Source organism: Sycon ciliatum, chromosome 5, assembly GCF_964019385.1.
Source record: "Sycon ciliatum chromosome 5, ocSycCili1.1, whole genome shotgun sequence".
In the NCBI taxonomy this organism is placed as follows: Eukaryota; Metazoa; Porifera; class Calcarea; order Leucosolenida; family Sycettidae; genus Sycon; species Sycon ciliatum.
The window spans coordinates 20,388,088-20,412,791 of NC_088647.1; the positions used below are offsets into that span (position 1 = coordinate 20,388,088).

Sequence of the window (24,704 nt, forward strand, 5' to 3'; positions counted from 1 at the left end):
GTCCCAGAGGACCACGAGCATTTCCAGTCAAATGACCTTGGATAAGGAGTCCACCTGAACACAGGAGTCACGTTTTGAAGGCCTGTAAGTGGCCGTCTGTCTCAGACAGGCTTCATTGTATTACACATGAAGATAAAAGCATTTCCAAGGGCTGGACCGAACCTTCATATGGAACATGAGGCGTTTGCGCTTGCGCATCACCAGCGTCACGGAGAAAGTAGCGACCATTGTCAACCCAGCAAGCTGCAGCGATATGCCCACGCCCCGGTAGTAGAAGTACCTGCATGCCAATATAGTGCACATGTACATACGTCATGAAAGCATGAACACGCACGCAGCAGAAGCAGCAGCCGGCGGAAGCAAACACACTAGAGAAAGCCAATTGGCATCCAGCACCGGCAGAAGCAGTTTTTGATTGGTCTGGCCATATACCCCAACCTTTCATACAGTTTGTGTATGATATGGAGCCGAGGGTATACACATGACTTTCATACAGTTTGTGTATGATATGGAGGGTATACACATGACTTTCATACAGTTTGTGTATGATATGGAGGGTATACACATGACTTTCATACAGTTTGTGGATGATATGGAGCCGAGGGTATACACATGACTTTCATACAGTTTGTGTATGACATGGAGCCGAGGGTATACACATGACTTTCATACAGTTTGTGTATGATATGGAGGGTATACACATGACTTTCATACAGTTTGTGTATGATATGGAGCCGAGGGTATACACATGACTTTCATACAGTTTGTGTATGATATGGAGCCGAGGGTATACACATGACTTTCATACAGTTTGTGTATGACATGGAGCCGAGGGTATACACATGACTTTCATACAGTTTGTGTATGATACGGAGCCGAGGGTATACACATGACTTTCATACAGTTTGTGTATGATATGGAGGGTATACACATGACTTTCATACAGTTTGTGTATGATATGGAGCCGAGGGTATACACATGACTTTCATACAGTTTGTGTATGACATGGAGCCGAGGGTATACACATGACTTTCATACAGTTTGTGTATGATATGGAGGGTATACACATGACTTTCATACAGTTTGTGTATGATATGGAGCCGAGGGTATACACATGACTTTCCTACAGTTTGTGTATGATATGGAGCCGAGGATATACACATGACTTTCATACCGTTTGTGTATGATATGGAGCCGAGGGTATACAGATGACTTTCATACAGTTTGTGTATGATATGGAGCCGAGGGTATACACATGACTTTCATACAGTTTGTGTATGATATGGAGCCGAGGGTATACACATGACTTTCATACAGTTTGTGTATGATATGGAGGGTATACACATGACTTTCATACAGTTTGTGTATGATATGGAGGGTATACACATGACTTTCATACAGTTTGTGTATGATATGGAGGGTATACACATGACTTTCATACAGTTTGTGTATGATATGGAGGGTATACACATGACTTTCATACAGTGTGTGTATGATATGGAGGGTACACACATGACTTTCATACAGTTTGTGTATGATATGGAGGGTATACACATGACTTTCATACAGTTTGTGTATGATATGGAGGGTATACACATGACTTTCATACAGTGTGTGTATGATATGGAGGGTACACACATGACTTTCATACAGTTTGTGTATGATATGGAGGGTATACACATGACTTTCATACAGTTTGTGTATGATATGGAGGGTACACACATGACTTTCATACAGTTTGTGTATGATATGGGGGGTATACACATGACTTTCATACAGTTTGTGTATGATATGGAGGGTATACACATGACTTTCATACAGTTTGTGTATGATATGGAGGGTATACACATGACTTTCATACAGTTTGTGTATGATATGGAGGGTACACACATGACTTTCATACAGTTTGTGTATGATATGGAGGGTATACACATGACTTTCATACAGTTTGTGTATGATATGGAGGGTATACACATGACCTCCTCAGCAGTAAACACATGTTGGTGGCCAAAAGTCCGGCAATGGCTTGACCAACCGGATCGGTTCCGCCAGGCCTGGCATCTCTCCATGCCTCAAAGTCTGGTAGAACGCATGAAGCACAACTATTCCCCTTTTTACCGTAAAATTTTCTTGACGCTGGGCAACTACCTTTTTCCAGATGCGCTGCACACTAGTGGGGTTGCAGCTGGCCAAGGTGTTTGGGTCATACAGTAGCCTACGCTATATGAATGTTTAAAACAATCATAACAGTGTAGGCTACTCCGTTATCATCGGACTCAAGCGCCTCGACCAGCAGCAAACCATCTCAATCGGAACTGCATACTTGTACCAGTGTTGCCACATCATTATAGCCAAATATCAGGAGGATGGAAAAAATAAAAATGCATCAGCCGGGGGCTTTGCCCCCGGACCCCTCCCCCCCCCCCCTCCCTTCAGGGTAACCCCAATACATACGCACACGCGCACTCGGAACTGTTAAGAAAACCTTTCACGGCTTTGCGTGAGACTCAGGCTGAGTTTTCTGTATTTCCCAGACAGCTGATGATTCGCTAAGCACCTAAGGAATGAGCTACGGAAACACTCGTGATGAGCAGTAAAAACCAAAATCTGGATCATTTTTCTTCTTCTTTTTTTCTGAATATCACAGAACCATCAGATGCTGTACAGCGGGGGCGGTGGCATATGGGATGGAAGTGGGGACTTCAAAACCAAGCACAAGGTCAAACTTGGACACTTCCATGGCTGTTGTCGGCAGGAGAAGGTCAATTGTCGGCAGCCTCATCATGACAGGCCTCAAAAATCAGCAGGCTACTGACATGTCGGCAGGTGTGGCAACCCAGTTGTACACACATCAAAAAATGCCCAAGCCTCATACTTCATTCATTAGTTCAGACCGTTTTATTTGAAGTATTCTCCAAAAGTAAATGGATAGTTATCAGGGGGGGGGGGCTCCAGGAGGGGTGGATGGGGTGAAAGGGAAGTGAAATGGGGTCAACTTACCGCCACTCAAAGTAGGACTTGGCCCAGGAGTTCACCGTGAAATAGAGGAGGTAGTTCAGAAAGCACACGCCGGTCAGCAGCCAAGCTTCAAAGTTGAATCGAAGGTACAGCACAGCACCAACGTACAGCTACCGGCAGGGAGAAAGAGGACATGCAGGCGACACACACAATGACAGTGATTGTTATTCCTAGCAAGATCACACCGGTAGCCTCCCACTGTGCCAGTCAAGCAAATAGCTGAACTCACAACCTCTAGGCCGGATGTGGAACACTCGTGCACTGCATGATGTTGGTCGGGGCCAACGTCTGGGGTACATTCAAAGTGGTTCCCGGCCAGCTGGCAAAACTCTGAATCAATACATGCCTGGTATCCATCTGATTCTATTTTACTGACTCAGTATCCGAGTTAAATATTTGTCATTATCGAGAGTCCATGATCAGGGATAGTGATGAGGATGGAGAAGAAAAGGAAGTTGCATGTAACTGTAAGCTAGAAACTTACCAATCCAACAAATAGAACAGGTACGTCCATAAGCTGCCGGATTTGCGAGGTCTGAAGTGGCACACACAGAGGCAGATACACTACTAGTATGTACATAAAGACAGCTACGATGTACTAGTATGTACACCAGAATTTGAACAATCGGTGTCATTAGTCTGCCCTTCGGAAAATGCCACATGCATACAAACACACACACACACACACACACACACACACACACACACGCGCGCGTGCGCGCGCGCGCGCGCGCGTGCGCAAACACACACGTACACACACACACACACACACACACACTACACACAGACATTTCAGAGTGACTGGATGCTGATACTTGTACATCTCTAATCAGATCACGTGATAAGGTGCATCAAGGTGCATCGATACAGGACAGTAAAGAATAACGTTAATTAAAATAATAACACAGGACGGGTCCTGTGTACTGCTTCAGCATAGAAAGCGTATGGTTGTGATTACATCATGCCAGTGATTACATCATGCCAGTGATTACATCATGCCAGTGATTACATCATGACAGTGATTACATCATGCCAGTGATTACATCATGACAGTGATTACATCATGCCAGTGATTACATCAGGATGGTTTTTTTGCTATTACTACGTAGTACATCATTCATCATTGTGATTGCACCATTCATCAAGCTTGTGATTGCATCACGAGTATGATTACATCATGCATGGCTGTGTGTTCTTTGAGCTTACTGTGGTCTTACCTGGTCATGCATGACAGGATTGATCTGCAAAAGACAAATAGGCAGCACAACAGCATACACACAAACACCATGGAATTTCCTAGGCAGTTTCTGACTTGCTTACAAATTTACAATGTTTACATGCTGATTTCTAACTTGCTGACACCTTTTAAATTTACAGCCGAATATTTCGACCAAAATGATCAAACCTCGATGGGGCAGGGTTGGTCCATAAAGGTTGCGTCCGTAAGCACAAAACTTGCGTACCGGGGGACACACGTATGGTAGGACAAACACTGACAGACAGACATCTGAACACATATACAGTCAACTTCGCGTATAACGACACTCGGCGGGGCATCAGGAAAGTGTCCGTATTCGCGAAGTGTCCTTATACCCGAAGTCTCGTTACATGTACATGTATTACAGGTGGATGGGACTTTGCTTTGGGCATGGAAATTCTGTCGTTATTCGAGTCGTGAATTGTCGTGATATCCACAGTCGTCGTTATTAGCAAAGTTGACTGTATGACATGTTGGCTACAAAGCATGAATACATGCATGCCCGACTGTATCAATGAGCGGAGCTAAAGGGAGCACACACATGTCGCACACTGTCACAGACACGCAACACCCGACAGCATCCACGGGTAGTGCAGATCACACGCAGGCACTACCCCCCCCCCCCCCCCCCCCCGATACATAATTATAGTAGTACCCAATGCTGTAGACAGCAAGCTGTTTCGGCCATAACGGCCTCATCAGTATAATTATAGTAGTTGGTATAGTATAAATATTGACACAGAATTGTAGGTCTATGACTTGGTCTAAAGGGCTACAGTCCATTCAGAAAAGGTTGAGCTCTGGCTCTGGAGAGCTCCCGTGTTTGGCGATTTTGTGTTTCACTGTGCAGTGCCGCACGATTCGAAACTTGAAAAGGGTCCAAAAAGGCACCTCAACTGGGGTTCAAACCGCAAATGTACTGTTATGCAAGTGGAGTAAACGGCCTGGATTTTCATGGTTTTTACCCAATTCAGTGCTTTGGGGACAAAGCAGAAAGCTGAAATCCTAGTCTTGTTATGGCTTGCTTTTTGGAGAAATACACTTCAAAAACACAATTGGAAGAGCATTCCATGGGGGATTGCCAAAAAAAGCAGACGAAAACTCAAAATTTGACCCGTTTATGGCCAAAAGCTAGGATATCAACCTTTTCTGAATGGACTGTAGTGTGCACTATTTTACTTCGGCTTGAAAATACAGTGCACCGTGACTGGGAAATAGAGAAGATTCAGATACTGCTTGGAAGCGGAATAGATTTTTTCCGGGTGCGAAACAGCCCTGCCCAGATCGGGTACCCGAGGCCTGATACGATAGTCGGGGTAACGATACATGGACGCAGCATGCAAACGGGGTTTAGGTCTTGTACTGACTCGTTTGGTGGGTCTGTCAAACTACAGTGCCGCTCAATGAAATCCAGTCGAGTTTCTCAAATACGCGCCGGGTGTTGCGCGCAGCCCTAGACCTGCGAACACCGGTCTGCGAGACGGTGCAAGGCGCAAACTTGAGTTCCGCGATGATGTCATTGAGCACTGTACTACAGTAGTACAGTATTGTACGAATCCACTAGGCGATGATGTCATTGAGCACTGTACTACAGTAGTACAGTATTGTACGAATCCACTAGGCGATGATGTCATTGAGCACTGTACTACAGTAGTACAGTATTGTACGAATCCACTAGGCGATGATGTCATTGAGCACTGTACTACAGTAGTAGTACTGTACGAATATCGAATCCACTAGGCGATGATGTCATTGAGCACTGTACTACAGTAGTACTGTACGAATCCACTCACCCCTAGGCCTACTGGTACTACTGCATGTACTACTGCCATGGCCCGCATGGGGTCAGATGTTAGATTTTATTGATCAGCTTCCGCTTGTGAATGCATAGAATGTTGTGATCTGGTTCATTTAGGCTGCAACCACACTAGGTACAAAATCACGTACAAACGGCATTACAGTAGAAATCGTCATGCCGACGCGTGCGAAATGCAAAATGCGCTTTGTAGGTTTTCAGCAACTGGCGCACCCCTGTAGAAAGCCACATTTGTCGTTTTCGTCGTTTTCGCGCTCCATCTCCTGTGTACAACTTTGTTTTTGTACCTGGTTGTCGTACATAGCATCAGCATCAGCATTGGTTTTGAATTTCCCGGTCTTTTCCAGCGCACGCTTTGGTACGACAACGTCACGTGCTGGTCGCGCGAAAACGTCATCTACATGTATGCAGACCGAAAAGTGTAGTGTGGTTGCTTACCGACTTGTACTGAGATATGCATGAAAATTTGTACTGTGATTTTTACGTAGTGTGGTTGCGGCCTTAGGCCCTCATCAGACTACGTACATAGAAAATCCAGTACAAAATCACATAAAACCTAAAAGGCAACATTTTTCCATGCCTGCATTCAGACTACACATTTTACATGCAATTTACAGGCAACCTTTGACCCTACGAAATTGCGCAAGGGGCCTGGGATGTGTGGAAGCATTGGACAGTCGTACCCGGGTACAAAGTTCGTACAACTGCCTGGTGAAAGTACGATAAATGCAGGAAAGTTGCCTTGTACAAGGGTTGGCACCCTGCCTGAAAGGATTGGGCAGCTTTTTAGGCTTCCCGCCAGATTCTTGTTGTTGTCTTGGAAACTTCTATGTAAATGTGACTTATAGGCTGTTTTGTACCTAGTCTGAAGAGGGCCTTACTGATTGCTGGTCCGTTTGCCATTCAAGAAAACGATTGTGAGTCACATGACCGTATGGTTTCTAACACATGGTTAGGCTGGATGTTTTTTTGTGTTTTTTTTACTCACGTGGCGAAATACATCAGTGATGTCCGGTAGGTCATCGTGCCCTTCGAAGAAGGAGTCGAAAAATGGTGGCGGCCTAGCGAACTCAACGATCACGCCCGTAACACCGGCAAATGCCACAAATACGTGTAGCAACTTGAGCGCGACTAGAGCCGATTTACGGAGCCGACCCGGCTCTAGCTCTCCGCCACAACACTTCACCATTGCGGACTGTTCTATCGTATTATTATGATAAAAGTATTGTATTGCAATCACAGTATCACTATCAGTTCATTGGGCTCGTCATCATCCTCTGTAGTCCTCCAGGTAGAAGGAATACCAGCAAGCCCGCTGAGACATGTAAGCAGCTCTGGACTGGAGCTCACGGCCCTGGAAGATCTGAGCTGAAGCGACAGTTGCACTAAGCAGCGGTAGTGGCTAACCTGATTACGAATACGGAATTAATAGCGTAACATTCTCTAAAAAAAGGAAAAAGAAGCAGGCCTAGCTTCGTCGAGCTAGCTAGCTCGTGTATGCGAGCTATCACGGCATGTGCACGTGGACATCTACATCAGTGATATGATATGCTAGCTATGCTAGATAGCTCGCATGCATATGCGCAAATGCAGCTAGCTCATGAGCTCAAATGGATCATGACAATCGATCGCCTGCATATGCACGAGCTCGAGGATCGATAGGAGGCCTGCGAACTCAACGATCATGTATGATGTAACACCGGCAAATGCCACAAATACATGTACATGTACGTATCTAATAATTATATTGACTGAGTACGAGGTCAATATAGGAAATAAAAGCCGAGTAAAAGACCGAGGCGAAGCCGAGGTCTTTTACGAGGTCTTTTATTTCATACTGACCAAGTACGAAGTCAATACAGTCGTCCCTCTCTAATCCGGCACTTGTTTATCCGGAACCCTTGCCAACCGGCGCACTTCTGATGAAACCGATTTTTTTCGTTCAATTCCTACATCTTAATCCGGCACTTGAATTCCGCCTCTGGCAGTGACTTTTTGAAACGAATCGCTCAAACTGCACGTAGTTTGATTTCATAATCCGGCAGTCCTAGGGTTCCCAGTAAAAAGGCAACGCCTGTTGGGAGTTCCCTAGTAAAATAATAAATTCTACTACTACTAGTCGTAAATCGACTGTGCGTGTGTGTGCAAGAGTACGTATACATGTGAACATGTTCTCTGTTTTACTTTATCACTGTGTATATTCCTGGAGAAAAGTTGAGAATATAAAGCCGTGCACCAAATACTGGGGTCGACACGGACAAACCCTGCGTTTTGACGTATGATACATGCATGTAATTGGGTAGGGCCGGGTCAAAGGGCAGGGTTTCTTAATCCAGCACCCTCGTTAATCCAGCAGAAAATGCCGTAGCAAAAGGTGCCGGATTAGAGAGGGACGACTGTATTAGATTTATCACGACAAACAGTCCGTATTTCAAATTCCAGAACGATAACCTCATGAATCCCGGTTTTATGATTGCACAATCGTTGCACCACCGAAAATGCTGCACTAGGCACCGTTCAACTGCGCAACCCTAACTTTGGCCTAAGCAGTCAAATACAGTCGTCCCTCTCTAATCCGGCACTTGTTTATCCGGAACCCTTGCCAACCGGCGCACTTTCTGACGAAACCGATTTTTTTCGTTCAATTCCTACATCTTAATCCGGCACTTGAATTCCGCCTCCGGCAGTGACTTTTTGAAACGAATCGCTCAAACTGCACGTAGTTTGATTTCCTAATCCGGCAGTCGTAAAGGTGCACTCCTTGCCAGGCCAGGCTAGGCCAGTCTGGTCAGTGCCGCGCGCGCGGGGCCACTTCAGAGTTCAGTTCAGTTGACAATTGTACTCGACCTCGCGCGGGAGAGTTCAGTTCGGTTGGTTGTTAAGACCAGGGAGTAGTACAATACGTACTACTCCCTGGTTAGGACTTTTCCGAACCCTGACTCTATTTATACAAAGAGAAAGACCAAGGAACTACAAGTTACGCTATACTGTCCACTAACACTACCAGTTACTAAACAATCAGCTCATGCGATAACATTGCACGACACTGACCGACGGTACTGACGTTCTACAACTAACTATAACGTTCGACCTGCATGATGTCGACTGCTTGCGTGGCCTTCTCAAGAGGGTCAATGTTGTCCAGGAGACAACGGCTAAGCAGTCAACCATACTTTCTTATTTTAGCAAGGAGTAGTGTCCTGCCAATTTTCAGGTGTGTGTGTGTGCGTGTGTGTGCAAGAGTACATCTGAAAATGTTCTCTGTTTTACTTTATCACTAGCACTGTGTATATTCCTGGAGAACAGTTGAGAATATAAAGCCATGCACCAAATACTTGGGTCGACACGGAAAAACCCTGCGTTTTGACGTATGATACATGCATGCAATAGACCAATATCCCGAAAAGATTGTCTGGGTTCGTGAAACGGGGCACGCGGGCAAGCCAGCACGTGTGAAGTGCATCGTTTTGTATTCAGTTTGTGTGTGTCAGCTCATGGCGGAGGAGAGAGAGACTTTTGCTCGCCGAGCTGAAGCTAAAGGATTTGATGGAGTCCTGCCAGCAGCTAGTCAAAGGACTTTCGGTACCTTAGGCAGACCCTGACGGAGTTTGGAGGCCAGCAAGCTCTCGGTGAGGAGAGAAACATTCGCGTGGCGATGGACTCTCCGTAAAAAATGCAAGCTACATAGCGCCGACATACTGCAACAGGCTACGATTTCAGCTAACTAACTCGATCTGCCGCTTCACAAAGTTCAACTATTTACAAGTCCTGACTGTTGTAGTCTGAAGCTGGACTCTCATCGCCCACCTACAGGTAGCTTTTGGAGCTGATGGATTTCCCGACTTGGACTCCTTCCGCAAACTCTCGCAACATTTAGAAAAGCGATCCTGTCAGCTTTTCTAGTAGGGAGGTTCTGCTCTACGTTTTGGGAACGCGACGCAAAGAATCACGCGAACTTTCTTCGCGTTCCCGTAACGTAAAGAAATCCTGTTCTGCTCTACGTTTCACCTAGAGAAGTCACGTGGAATGTGCACTGGGAATTTCCCCTTCCATATTTGGCAGTTTTCTGCATGCAGTTGATCGATACCCAGCAAATCCGTACGCATTTTCTCTGCGTGTGCCACAACGTAGAGAACCCCATCTCCGCGTAGAAATCTGGAGCCAAAACACGCGAAGCCGCAGACTCTAACCCAAACACCTGCTCTCTACGTGATTTCTCTACGTTTCACGTATAGCAGAACCTCCCTATTATTGTGTTCACATGGCGCTACCTAACGACACCGCTATTCAGACACGTTGTCTACGTAGCTACGTAAGTTTCTACGTAAGATGCTCGGTACCTGGTCCTGGACCCCGGAGCTACTCCATGGCTCCTACCATCGCGCGGCCGGCTGGCCGCATGCGTGTGCATTGCAGACTTTTTGTTGTTGCCTTTTCGGATGTGCGTGCACGAGGAACTTCCTTCTTTGGAACTGCTTCTTGCATGAGCTGTTTCGGATATTTCGTCTCCTGGCCTGGCTTATTTCGTTTCGGCGCTGCTGAGACCTCCTTTCGCGGAATATTACTCAATGACAGGTGAGTTGACCAGTTCACTTTGATTCATTTGCTTGTGTTGACTCTTACATTTACGAAAAGTGTGCTGATTTTGGGCGGAATGAAATATATAATGGAAAAGCTGACAGGATCTCCTTTCTAAATTTAGCTTTTCCGCTGCCGAGGCCTCCTTTTACGGAATACTCAATGACAGGTGATCTCTGAGTTGACCAGTTTCCTTCGATTCATTTGCTTATGCTCACCCTTTCATTTACGGAAACGTGTGCTGATTTTATTCGGATTTAGATCCATTTTTATCTTTTTGCCCTTGCCTACAGTGTGCGAAGAACGCGAGTTCACCTTCTTGACGGTAAGGCTTATGTTAGATGTGTTGTCGAAATACTCATATTCATTGCACATTAGTACGTTACAAGTAAGGCACTGGTCAGTGGCATACTATCGTTGGCAGTTCCCAATCTGGAGGGAAAGGTTCAAGGACTCATTGACCGAGTTTGCCAAATAAATTCGCATATCAGGGAAAATCTCCATTGTGGAGAGGTTCAGTAACTTCTTTGCTACATACGAAACAAGCCAATGGGTGCAGTCTTGTCTCGTGAAAATCTCGTACTTGTATGATTGCATTTGTTTACTCGAGTCCGGGCAGTTTGATTTGTGAGTACCGCCGAGATTGCACTGCCCCAAATAAAGTTTCGTGCCGCCAAAGCAAGAATTACGATCTGCAATCTGTTTGTAGTACCTGTAGTACCTGCAAGAATGTGCAGTACATGTGTCGTACTTTCTCTGTTGCTGTTTCAGTTGCCGTCATGTTGCTAAAGAAAGGTTCAGTAGAGAGGTTCTGCAAAACGAAAATTCGAACGAAGTATCGCGACAGTCCTTGTGAAAATGTGTACGAATTTTTGCACGAACTTTGCGTTCTGCACATTTTCGTAGTTTGCGCGGGCCAAGTGCACGTACGCCATGACCCGATCTCACGAAATTTCCTACGACAGTTCATTTCGTGTTCCCTGCAAGTTTCGCTTCCAAAGTTGCGAAAGTTCGTGCGAAGTTTCGCACTTCATGATGTTTGTACGCATTTTCGTTTTGCAGAACCTCTCTAGTGACTCTTTTGTTTCATACGAGATGAGTCAATGAGTCGGTGTGGCTTAGAATCTTTCGCTGTAGAAGAAATCTATTCGTATGTCTATTGGAGAAATAATTGTATTCACTCGTTATAAAATAGGTTAAGACAAACTCACAGAATAAATACCATCGGTCCCTTGGTGTTCGTCGTCAAGAGGTTCGACTGGATATCATTCATGCTCACCAAAAGATGTGTAAGATTTTATTATCAAGGAGTGCCTTGTTTATCTCTCAGTATCAGTATCTCCAACCATAGCCTTGACCCTTTTATCCTCAGGATCAGTGTAGTTGTTGGAACGAGGTGTCGGACTCGGCAATGTATTTGTTTACATTTTAATACATGTTTATTGTTCCTCCTTTGCTGTGTTGTTTTAGAAAATCGCGGACTAACAGTTTGAAGTCATTGAACTACTTCCAAAGTTGTATTGACATCAACAGGATTACGATTTCAGTGCAATATGATGGTGGATGACGTTATCACGATAACCCATGATTATAAACCATTATAAACACAGAATCAACAAAAACATCTGCGACACGCACCTGGCGCATGGCTACATTTCTCAAATAAATCTGATCGAGGGTGGGGAAATCTGAAATATCTGAAAGGCAAGACAAATTTATGACAGAGTCATGAAATTCTGCAACAGCAACATGCACAGAATGAACTCCGTATAAAAAAGTATAACCACCACTACTCCAGTCCTTCCCCAGACGCGCAAAAAAAAGACCTCTCCCACTAATCCCGATATAACAGATTCTTGACTGATTTTTGCCGCGAAAGCGAAAAAATGTTCTCAAATTTGTGAACTGTCCTAAATTGGTTCTGAGAGATGGAAGCCGTTTTACATGGCCTACGTAGTTTTACTTTGCACCACCTCGTTTTATTTCACACCATGTATTCTTTACGGGACGCTCTTTCGGCAAATATATTTTTAGTGAAGTTTCGTAGAGGAGACGTATATCGAAAATGTTGTGAACGAAGCTGAAATTGGCATTTTTATGCACCTAATTTCAAGCCGGATTATCGCCAGAGCACGCAGCGTTTTCGGCCAGCACGAAGGCGGCAACATCTAGAGGTAAGCAATACCTATCACTTACAAGACAAATCTGACCTGTTCAGGACCTCGAAATACCTAAAATTCAGAACTTGCTGTGCTTGCTTGGCCCTATGTACATGTATGTTACATAGAGGATCACACACATTTGGCAAGTAGATCTACAATGCACACCATTATAATACCGTCTTCTAAGCTGTAGTCTTCACTGGTTTACAGTTTTGGATCTGTAGAGTAAAGCCTCGTTCACACTTCGCTTTGCGTAAGGGAAACACGTCACAACGGCCGTTTGCGACGAGAAAGTTGACTTGATCTTGAGTTGAGTTACTTGTTTGGTCCATCGCGCGACCTTCGCTTGTGCGCATTGCGTTCATGAAATGAAGTATGAATTAGTCTTGAATGTGCCAGTCCATTGCTCAGTTTTACCATGTTCTTGCCTAAGTCTGTTGTGAGTTATCTTGAATCCGTAGACATTTCGCCGTATTAGTACCATCCGTTCCATAAAAATGCTGGTTCTTGTAATGGCATGCACCATAAAGATATGGTGGGCAAATGATTACGGTCATAGAACAGATGTCATTTAATGACATCTGTTCTATGACCGTAATCATTTGCCCACCATATCTTCTACATTTAGTGAGATGTTGCCTAGGGCTGCTGCACTGTATGCATGCAGTTGTAGTTCCCACCGCCTTGATGCTGGCGGCATATTCAACATGACATGTATGCATTGTATGCACGCCTATGGATTCATCAGCGGCCGTTCTAAGCGGGATATATTCAGCGATATACCCCACTCGGTTCACATGGGTCACTTCGAGAATAAGGAAACTTTAAGCCTAGTTCGTATTCGACGTAACGCTGACGGTATGGAACGTAAGGGCCTGTTCGGACGGCCGGGGTGAGCTGTAAAATCTTGTACGATTCGTAAGACACAACATGTAGTTTGACACGACATGCAGCAGCTATTGCGATTTTCAAGAAGTGACACGAAATCTTATCTTCCTAAAATTTGAATCAGTTGTGCTAGCCATTCGGCGAGTTATCATGGGAAGCGTAGTGTTGACCGTGTTCGAAATGTTAAAAAAACCTAAGTGTACTGTTGTGCGCATCGGGAGGGGTCAGCGCACGACACATTACCTGTTCACACTAGAATGCAGTTGTTTTGTACGCTTGCGTCCTCGTCTACGGTCTGAAAAGTTGAACTGACCAACTCTTCCCCTTGCTTCCCAATCTGTAGGGTAGAACGGTTGCGTTCCCATTCCTGGTGTTCACATTGGACGCTGTCTGTCGGCGTCATAACTGTTCCGTCGGTTCCCGTCAATCCTTACGTCGCGTCCCGTTGCGCCCCGTCGAGTGTGAGCTAAGCGGCTTTCGTGTTGGTCACACTCTGTATTTAGGAAAGTACCATGCAAATGGATTATACCATTCGTACTCTGTGTATACCGAGTCCCCCACTTGTCCCGCGTCCTAACGCACTCTCGAAAGTAATCGCGGTATGCCCCTCATACTCATGGTATAATCCATACCTAATATATATAATCAGTATCATCTGCTGTTTGTTTTCCATTGCAGGTTAACGTCTCAATCAAGCATCGTCATCAAAACTTTGCACAGAAGAGTGTCAGCGGTGTCGGTCATCCTCTGGGATCCTCTTTCTGTTATTACTGAAGCTCAATTCCCAATACATGAACTGCTTTCCACGATGCGCAACATGCAACACCTGCGATGAGCTGCAACCGCGACAGATGATTCACAATCTGTTTTGCTTCTGCGACATCTAAGTGCTGGGCGTAGTACCCTCACGTGCACCCAGCCTAGTGAACTGCACTCCATTCGTGTACAACGCGCTTGGCAAGAGTTATGTTTTTGCCAACTTCTGGGACAGTGGCCCTACAACTGCTTGCGACAGTGCGCGTCTGCGCGACAGGCATTTCCTCGCTGCAAGTGTTACATCACAGAAAGTGATACATGTACATGTAATTGTGAATTGTAAATACTTTTCATCCAATTCAACTTTTAGTATGTGCTTCTCTTTGTTGAACAGCAATGGGTAACCAACTCTTCTCCTATCCGTTCATTCTCCTGCTCGTGTTTGTATGGTGGTTGTATACTGTATACCCATTGAATGATTAATGTACTGCAGTATCAGGTCTTGTCTGGTGATATATTCACGTCCAAATATGTTCAATTTTCACTTGAGCACACAAGGGTTGGAAGCTTAGAAACACTATACATCTATTCTTAAGGGTGTTCTCCATTGATATTTTGATTGATCTCACCTGTTCAAGACGTCCATGTCGACTTTGAGGCCGACTTTCGCATCGATGTCGGCTATTTTATAGCACTTAGAAAAATGATCCCTACCACCCGGGACGCATTCTATCGCGTTGTTTGCATTCTCCTGGCGGCAGGGCATTGCCAAACTGATTACCTTTCATATGAAATAATTCAAGGGATGTGGAAGAAGCCTTCACTGCTCGACCAGGCCGATAACCCTGTTTCATACATACCCCAAAACTAGACAAATTCGAATTTTCTCAAGCTTGAGAACGTTTCCCGGCAAAAAAACCCTCGAAATCTGTTATATCGGGATTGGTCGTTTGGGAAAGGACTGCTCACATGTTCCCCCGCAGAAGAACATGCATTATCATGCTAGTGCCATTTTCTGCAGGAAAAGGCTTGCACGTCAATGCGTATAATACGGTATTGATATGATCAAGAGTACATAACCCCAAGAGTGTGCAGCTATGGGGTCGGCGACGGCAGAACTTCACATCACGTGATGAACCCGTGCACTCTGTGCATGATAGATACTGCATGCTGGGTTGTACGCAGCCCAGCTTTGGGTACAACTCTCTTGTGCACATGTGCCGATGATGTGGTCACTTTGCACTGTTTGCCAGCATAACCTTTTGAACCATGTCACGTGATGTGAAGTTCTGCCGTCGCAGCACAGCATAGAAGTTGCACACTCTTATTTATTTTATTTATTTATTGCAGCATCTCATAGCACAGTGAGAACACCGGCCAATACAAAGAGAGAGGGTGTTACGGCTCTTGGGGTTATGTACTCTTGATATGATGTGAAGGCCATCATTTCAATAATGATATACATGTAGGCAAGAGTACATAACCCCGGGGTTATGTACTCTTGCCTACATGTAGGGCATTCCATTGATTGGTGACAGAAAAAAATAAAAGAAATTATAGCAATAAAAACTGCTTTATGGCAGTTTTCTAAAAAAAGTTATTGTGTTCTAGTCCATGGACCCCGTCTAAAAAGTAAGAAATTACCGAAATGTGATAGCTGAAAATTAAAATTTCACACAAAACCTCACAATAATCACACACAGAATTAAAAGCTACATGTAGAAGACCTTTTCCCCTCGTGATCCTCTTTCCTATGCATGCATGTTGCCAATTGTTGGTGCAGTACAAGTTAAAGTTGAAAGCAGCATTTCAAGTGTTGTGATTATTGTGAGGTTTTGGGTGAAATTTTAATTTTCAGCTATCACATTTCGGTAATTTCTTACTTTTTAGACGGGGTCCATGGACTAGAACACAATAACTTTTTTTAGAAAACTGCCATAAAGCAGTTTTTATTGCTATAATTACTACAGTGTATGCTGTGTTTCCGCACGCTCGTGTCGACATGTCACCTATTGTACATGTACCGGGTTGCGGAGGAGCTTGACGACCTCCGCTGACTCCAGGTTTCCGAAATACTGCCGTCGTCTTCGTTGATGTCGCTGGTGACATTCTCCCCTTGCAGGACGTGCGCATAGTTGTCGTCTCGGGGGTAAAGACTATGTTGTCTTTCGAAATAGTTCTTCATCACGCTCGCGCGAATGATGTTTCTCATCATTAACTCGTTCCGACGGTGTGACACGGCGATGGTCTTTGGCGGGGCACTGGCTTGGCGAAAACGATATCTTCTTGGACAATATAACACTGATCGGCTGCAGATGAGTACAGTCACTTCGTGGTTGGTCCTATAGGAGGGCAGCTGCCAGGAAAGAGGCAGAACTCATCGAAGACGAAGCGCTCGCAACAAACAATAGCACTCGAAATATCTCGTAAGATTTAGGGCCTATCGCTTTGAGCCACAGCGCTCACAGCCTTGCCTACTTCATCAAAGTGAGCTCTACATGTTCGTTGACCTCTTCACACTACACAGAAGAGCGAAACAAGGATTATGTCTTAGCATTTCAACTCCAACAGCAGACCATTACCAGTGCGAGAGAGAAAACTACAAACGGCTTTGCTTTCTGTCGCATCGTCTCTCTTGCATGCAACTAACGAGAAAACCGTGTACTTACCCTCGCATTCACACGCGAACTATCAAACACGTCCTGTGCCGCATGCTGATTAGGTAATGCCATGTATGCGTTGTACAGTGTACTCTCAGTTGACATGCCCCCTTTCGAACCCAGACAATCTTTTCGGGATTGGGGGGGGGGGGGGGGTAGGGCAGGATTTCTTAATCCAGCACCCTCGTTAATCCTGCAGAAAACGCCGTAGCAAAAGGTGCCGGATTAGAGAGGGACGACTGCAGTCAATATAGCCCTAAGGAGTGAAATATGCAGGAATATTTGACTGCTTAGGTATGGCAAAAATCTATGCGAGTCAATACTAAGGGATGGATAAATGTAAGTAAAAGTATAATAACCCCCGGCCGGTTATAATTATACTCTTGCATGTACATGTACCTGTACGTGTAGCAACAAATACTTGTGAGCGTTGTAGAGCCGATTTACCATGTTTACGGAGCCGACCCGGCTCTAGCTCTCCGCCACAACACTTCACCATTGCGGACTGTTCTATCGTATTATTAATAATATTATGATAAAAGTATTGACATGTATAATGGCAGCAGAGAGAAGTACAGTAGGACGCACCTACTACAGGAACCAGCAGGCAGTACCCTGAGGGCCTCTAAACAAGCATCATTTTCAGTAGCCAAATGTCCTCTTCATGCACATAATCATTCAAGCGGCAGCAGTAAATCAGATTTGCTAAATCCAGCAGAATGTCTTTTAGCACAAAGGGTGTCGGATTATAATGGGATTACGATACAATACTCACAGATTATCACAATGCAGCAGATTGCAATGTTCAGACTTTATTTGAAGGATTCTCCAAACTAACTGTTACTTGACCAAAGGCACGGGCGCCAGGCGGTCTTTCAAAGCAGGTTATAATGATATGGTTTGGTGACGTGACTTTTATTATTATTATTATTAAATTTTTGATAGGGCAATCCCCACAGGCCTAAGGCCTTCTTACAGGGTACCCTAAATGTGCCAATACAAGGTAACGGAAGCGAGAAACAGATGTGCAAAGGCGAATGTCAGCAGGTAGAGAGTTCCAACGATCTTAGCCTAGAAAACTAAGAGAAAAAAGACCATACCGATTTAAAGCAGCGTGACTGATATGATCGCTCTGAAACGACAGGACTGAGGTGGTCTCTGAAAGGCCTTGTCGGTCTTTCAAGACAGGTTCTAATGTACAATGTACATGTACATGTAAATGGATGCTTATCACTATTATCAAGAGTACATAACTGTGTAGTTATGTACTCTTGCTATTATTTTATGTTATCAGGGGAGTTTCTTGGAAGGATGGATGGGATGAAAGGGAAGCGAAACAGTGGCCAAGGGAAAAGACTTCGTAGAAACGCTGGCTCAAGAAAAACTACAGGTCTAACCCGCGGGGGGGGGGGGGGGCAGAATACATGACAACTGAACAAGTAGGAGCGCGCTTGACACAAAAACCAGGAATTCCAGCCGTAAGCAATGGGCTCAGTTTGTATTTTACTAGTCCCCCCCCCTCCCAATACCGTTTCTCTTTCAGTTACACCTCCCTTTCCTTCCTTTTTTTGACAACCGGCTATACAATTATGTGAAGAAGAGGTTGATGCGACTTCGGCGATAGTTAGGGGAGTGTGTGTTGCTCCCTACATGGGAGCTCGCGGTTTTCCTGCTGACTTGAATTCTCACTTGACTGACTCACGACTGCCATCCAGAGCACACGAGAAGTCCATCGAACCGTCCACTCGGCAAACCTGCAAGAAAGCACCACTCCCTGCTCAATACACAGTGTTTCAGGACCCCTCATCAGTTGAGCTTGAGTAGGCTGAGGAAGATTGTGCCTGAAGAACACCACTTAGGGACCATCGCAAAAGTTCGCAGAAGCCCCTGAAACGAAGAGCATACGTTTGGGGGGGGGGGGGGGGAGTCGGTGTCGAAAATCGCAAACCGGGCTTCAATTCAAAAAAAGTATTGACGACATGTAGGAGCTGATATAGATTAGCATGCTCAAAGGATACAACTGCATAGCTCTAGCTGTTCTCGTTCTTAGATCACCCACTGCAAGGTGATATCATCGTTGCATTTATATAAAGTGCTGTACATTGTTACACACTGATACAACACTGAATGCTTGTGTAGTATATTATAATAATTATTATGTGTGAGCATCCAAGTGAAATAATGAAGCCCATTATTGTGACTGTCGTTTCGTTTGAGGGGGGAGGGAGGGGGGTCAGGCCCGAAACTAACGGTCTTCGTTTCGGGGGCTTCTGCGAACTTTTGCGATGGTCCCTTATATAGTGCTCTCCAGGCACAAACATCACCAGGGATACAAACTTACAGAGACGCTCCGTTTCCAGTGCGACAAACACCTCGTGAACACCAGATAGCAGCGTGAGATTGTCGCTCATGGAGGTGCTGAACAAGCGTTGAGGACCGTTGGCCATTCACAACGTTCACGCTGCTATCTGGTGTTCACGAGGTGTTTGTCGCACTGGAAACAGGCACAATCTTCCTCAGCCGCAAGCTCAACTGATGAGGGGTGAATTCCCCGACACACTGTGTATTGAGCAGGGAGTGGTGCTTTCTTGCAGGTTTGCCGAGTGGACGGGTCGCGTCGATGGACTTCTCGTGTGCTTTGGATGGCAGTCGTGAGTCAGTCACGGTGAGAATTCAAGTCGGCAGGAAAACCGCCAGCTGCCATGTAGGGAGCAACACACACTTCCCCAAGGATATACCGGTACATGACAATTGTATACATTATTGTAAGCCCCTTTTAAGTTATATACTCTGCTAACTCCGGAGTATGGTCCGAGACTGGGCCCACGGGAGTCGTACAAACCCTTCATTTACGTTTGGCTTTTTACGACTCGCTGCATGGCCGATCCGAGACTCGTGTGATCATGGTGATCGTGAGAGCTAGAGCCTACAACAGTACAAGTAGTAGAGGATCTTGACCACATCGCATGATCGACAGGCGATAGATTGTAATGTAGGATTTGGAGGAGAGATATGCGCTTCCCGAATCCCTTCGCACAAATCATATCCCCAATTCATTTCGCCAGGAACTTAACAATTTCATTCATCTTGGGCACCCTGTAAGAAGACCTTAGGCTTATAGCTTATGGTCTGTTGTTGGGAATGCCCAAGTAAAATAATCTGTCCCTCCAGGAAATCGCGATTCCACGGATGCAACAAATTTCGCTATTTTGGCCCAAACCCGCGATTTTCAGCAAAATCCGCGATTTCCCGCGTTTTTTGTTGTTTTCTGCACTATATCTCACATGTTTCATGCACTTTTCACACAGTGCTTTCCATGATCCTGTACAGGTTATTTGCACAGTATGACTAGTACTACTCCGGAGTAGATACATGTATACGATGCAACAAATTTCGTGATTTGGCCCAAATCCGCAATTTTCCGCAAATAATTCCGCGAATTCCTGGCAAGTTCTGCATCATTCCGCACTTTTCGTCGCATTTTTTGTTGTTTTCTGCCGCAATTTCTTGCGCAAGTTTTCGAGAGTTTTTTTCCGCAAATTCCCGCAGGGACAGAATAATACAATACAATACAAAAAAATATGCTCCACCAAGACGGCAAGAGTACATAACATGGGGTGGGGGTTATCACGGTACATGTACTCTTGAGTCTTGGCTCCATGCATACCACGATTATTATGAAGTAAACACGCTCTCAGTCTGTTCAACACAGCCAGGCGCGTACGCAGGGTCACCTCTAGGGGGGTTTCCAACCGAATCGCAAACAATGACTCGTTTTAACCCTTTGTATTTTGTATACCCCGTATTTCTAAAGAGCCCTAGGAAATTTTCAAAATTATGCATTTTTTCGTGTTCTCTGGAACATAACTTCAGTTCCACTCACTCAATCTTCTTCATTATCTTACGCTTCCTGGAAGTGAAAAGGTACCCTGGAGAGAATGAGGTCGACCATGATAGCCAGGACACAGTACAGCCATATACATGTACATGTACATATCCAGCGCTATCTGCTATAGCTGTAGAGTGCAGCGACGATGCGAAAAAAATACCCCAAACTGGGCCCAAACGCGTCCTGCTCCAGCGATTTCGTTTTTCTTGATCGCAGAGTTTCGATTTTTTTGCTGTGTAGACTTACTCTTGAAAACATCACAAGTGAAGGGCCTAGGCCCTGCAGATTTGAGCAAGTCCGCGTAGATCTATGCGTGACGAAAGGTCTCAAATTCTCAATATTGAAATTGCGAGATCGCGGCTCAACTCACGAACGATTTATCTCAAGAGACATTGCTCGCAGCGCGTCTCAAATAATTGTTTCAACCGACAGCTGAGAGTTTGCTATTCGACCTGGATATTGGGATCGTTGGATTTGAGCGAGATTTGACTGAGTTACGATCTGTTGAAGTTTTGCATTCTTGCCAGATCGATCGTGCGCCCTACCAAAATATGCCCAAAAACGTTGCTCGTTTGGAACATTTGGGGGGTTTCCGGGCAACGGGAAACCCCCCTGCGTACGCGCCTGACAGCCCAAGTCAACGAAGTGTACGTGCAGCTACTGCAACTTTGCAAGGACAACATAACATTCACAACAAGAGTTCATATTAAAGGGGAAGTGCATCGATTTTTCAAGTAGGGTTCAGATAAAAGACAATTGGATATCGGTTCCGATGGTATATCTCTCGCTTGCGTACGGCAAGGGAAACTTGCCATATCGCCGATTTCCCGATCCCGTTTCCATGGCGACTACAGGTGATGACGCACATTCTGCTTAGCTCCGTGAGAGAGAAGGTCGATCACTGCAGAATTGTGTCATTTTCAGTTGTCTTCTTGTATTCACGAAGTGAAAGAAGTACTGTGTTCAATGCTGTTAGTGCCGTGAACTGTTTATCAGTAGTCCTCTCCGTTGTGTACTGGGACGTGACACCGACAGGGGAAAGCTGGAGTGCGGAGACGTTAGCTGGCAAGCGAAAATCGTGACGAACCAAGTGCTGAAATCTTGGTTGGGACAAATCAAACGTTCAGCATTTACCTCAACCAAGGACCATGCCGTTTGCTCTTTCCACTTCCTGAAGATGGATGCGCTGCCTGCTGGAGACTCTCCTATCTCTCGTAACATCTTCTGAAGCCAGGTGAGACGACGAGTAGCGGAGATTAGCGAACGAAATAATGTCGTATGTTTTGAATTTTTTGCTGAACATATCTCAGGAGAGATGGCATGTATGAACTTAGTCCATTTGAACTCAATCAGCCCATGAACTAACCCATGAACAAATGCTTTCCTTGCAGACGTGCATGAGTTTATCCAATCTACACGTAGAGATCATTCCATGCCCTCAGTGAATGGCCCATTTATATTTGTCCATACACTTCATCTGCATGTTGTCTCTATGGAAAAGGGTATTGTTCATTTCATAATTTATGAAGAAGTTCGGGCAATAGATGCTTTCCTCTGGTACAATTCTGTTGACCTGATGTTCTTTCTAGCTTCATGGGTAGCTTAGGTGAGGTACCATCATCATCATGTTTACATGAGGATCAAACACTGCACCGTTCTTTGTTGTGACATGACGTAAGTTATTGTAAGTGCTCGCAGACTCCATACGTTCCAGCAACACCTAGCATGGTTTCCCGTGAAGGTTGTGGGTGAACAAATTCCTGTCCAACATATTTATACGGACATGCCAGCACACACCATGCACCATACACCATTCACACACTTGCCCTGCCCTGTCGAGTCACTGCCACGTGGGCCCGGAGGGGCAGTGGAGAGAGAATGGGAGAACGCCGCCCCATGGCACCCGGGACACAAAAACAAGAGTTTGTCTATGTAGGGAGCAACACACATACATACATACATACATACACCACACACACACACACACACACACACACTTGTAGTTGTACTTGCTCACTGCCAAAACTGGTCACGTGGGTCTCCCCGGGAGAGGGGAGAGAGACTCAAAAGGAATCTTGGAAAGATGACTCAATTGGCCATTGAACCACCCAACGGCCGACACCCCCGCACACACACACACACACACACACACACACACACACACACACACACACACACACACACACACACACAAAATGAGAGTTCGGGTCATCTGCCACGAGACTGACGTACGGCCGCGGAGAGCTTCAGCAGCGGTGTCTATTCCTGCCCTGGACCGAACGGAAGCAGCGGTCGCAGGACACACAGTATTCACCACAACACGGCTCCACTGTCGTTGGGGGCTGAGCCACACACTTGTGACAGGCAAGAACGCCATAGCTAAGAAAGCAACGGCCACAGCGATCACACTGGCATGCTCCACGCTGCTCCTGCACACACTCTCTCTCGCTCACACACACACACACACACACACACACACACACACACACACACACACACACACACACAACACACACACGCGTGCGCACATACTGCAAGAAAGAAAGAGAGCATGAGTGTCAGATTCTTGCATAGGAAGTGTTTATCAGCACACACTTATACATGCACATGTAGGCACTCAACGACCAACTATGCACCATGCCGTATGTTCGTCAAACATAAGATTGCAATACCAAAGAACAACATAAACAAGATCACTTACTTCGTTCTCCTCCAAGTGTGTCCTCCCCAGCCAGGCCGTCTCCTGCATTTCCCTAGGCGAAATGTAGCCTACGAAATGGTTTCTCTAGACTAGGAGAAGATGCTTGGTATTCGCCATCTCTCCTGAGAAATCAGCAAAAATTTCAAAACATACGACATTATTTCGTTCGCTAATCTCCGCTACTCGTCGTCTCACCTGGCTTCAGAAGATGTTACGAGAGATAGGAGAGTCTCCAGCAGGCAGCGCATCCATCTTCAGGAAGTGGAAAGAGCAAACGGCATGGTCCTTGGTTGAGGTAAATGCTGAACGTTTGATTTGTCCCAACCAAGATTTCAGCACTTGGTTCGTCACGATTTTCGCTTGCCAGCTAACGTCTCCGCACTCCAGCTTTCCCCTGTCGGTGTCACGTCCCAGTACACAACGGAGAGGACTACTGATAAACAGTTCACGGCACTAACAGCATTGAACACAGTACTTCTTTCACTTCGTGAATACAAGAAGACAACTGAAAATGACACAATTCTGCAGTGATCGACCTTCTCTCTCACGGAGCTAAGCAGAATGTGCGTCATCACCTGTAGTCGCCATGGAAACGGGATCGGGAAATCGGCGATATGGCAAGTTTCCCTTGCCGTACGCAAGCGAGAGATATACCATCGGAACCGATATCCAATTGTCTTTCATCTGAGCCCTACTTGAAAAATCGATGCACTTCCCCTTTAATAACCCTCTTGAACTCTTGATAACAATGATAAGACATCTACGAGTAGTCGAGAGCAGGGCTAGCTGAGGGAAGCGTTTTGCGGTGTAGACTTATGCAATTGTACGTAGTACGAGTCTGTACCCTCATGATTTGTTGTAGGCGAATCTACGCGGGATACGGGAAATAGCCGATATCGATTGTCCATAGTCGATGCCACTGGCACCACCATGTACCAGTGCAGTCTGCTTTTGTCGTCGGTGTGTGTTGCACTGGAA

The 24,704-nt window shown here is 45.5% G+C and overlaps 1 protein-coding gene and 1 long non-coding RNA gene across 2 annotated transcripts in view; one reads left to right on the plus strand and one right to left on the minus strand.

Moving 5' to 3' along the window:
• Window positions 1-7,571, minus strand: part of LOC135817976 (uncharacterized) — an 11,525-nt gene extending 3,954 nt beyond the window's left edge. Inside the window, exons 1-5 of the mRNA XM_065331275.1 lie at window positions 7,081-7,571; window positions 4,236-4,259; window positions 3,503-3,553; window positions 3,001-3,128; window positions 163-280 (exon numbers count right to left, since the gene is read on the minus strand). Of these exons, the coding sequence (XP_065187347.1) occupies window positions 163-280; window positions 3,001-3,128; window positions 3,503-3,553; window positions 4,236-4,259; window positions 7,081-7,281 (522 nt within the window). The 5' untranslated portion in view covers window positions 7,282-7,571. The remainder of the gene's footprint in view (window positions 1-162; window positions 281-3,000; window positions 3,129-3,502; window positions 3,554-4,235; window positions 4,260-7,080) is intronic.
• Window positions 7,572-12,578: 5,007 nt separating this feature from the next.
• On the plus strand, window positions 12,579-15,104 carry LOC135816661 (uncharacterized). Its single transcript, XR_010553441.1, has 2 exons — window positions 12,579-12,844; window positions 14,399-15,104. It is a non-coding gene; the product is annotated as an uncharacterized LOC135816661 (long non-coding RNA).
• The last annotated feature ends 9,600 nt before the right edge of the window (window positions 15,105-24,704 follow it).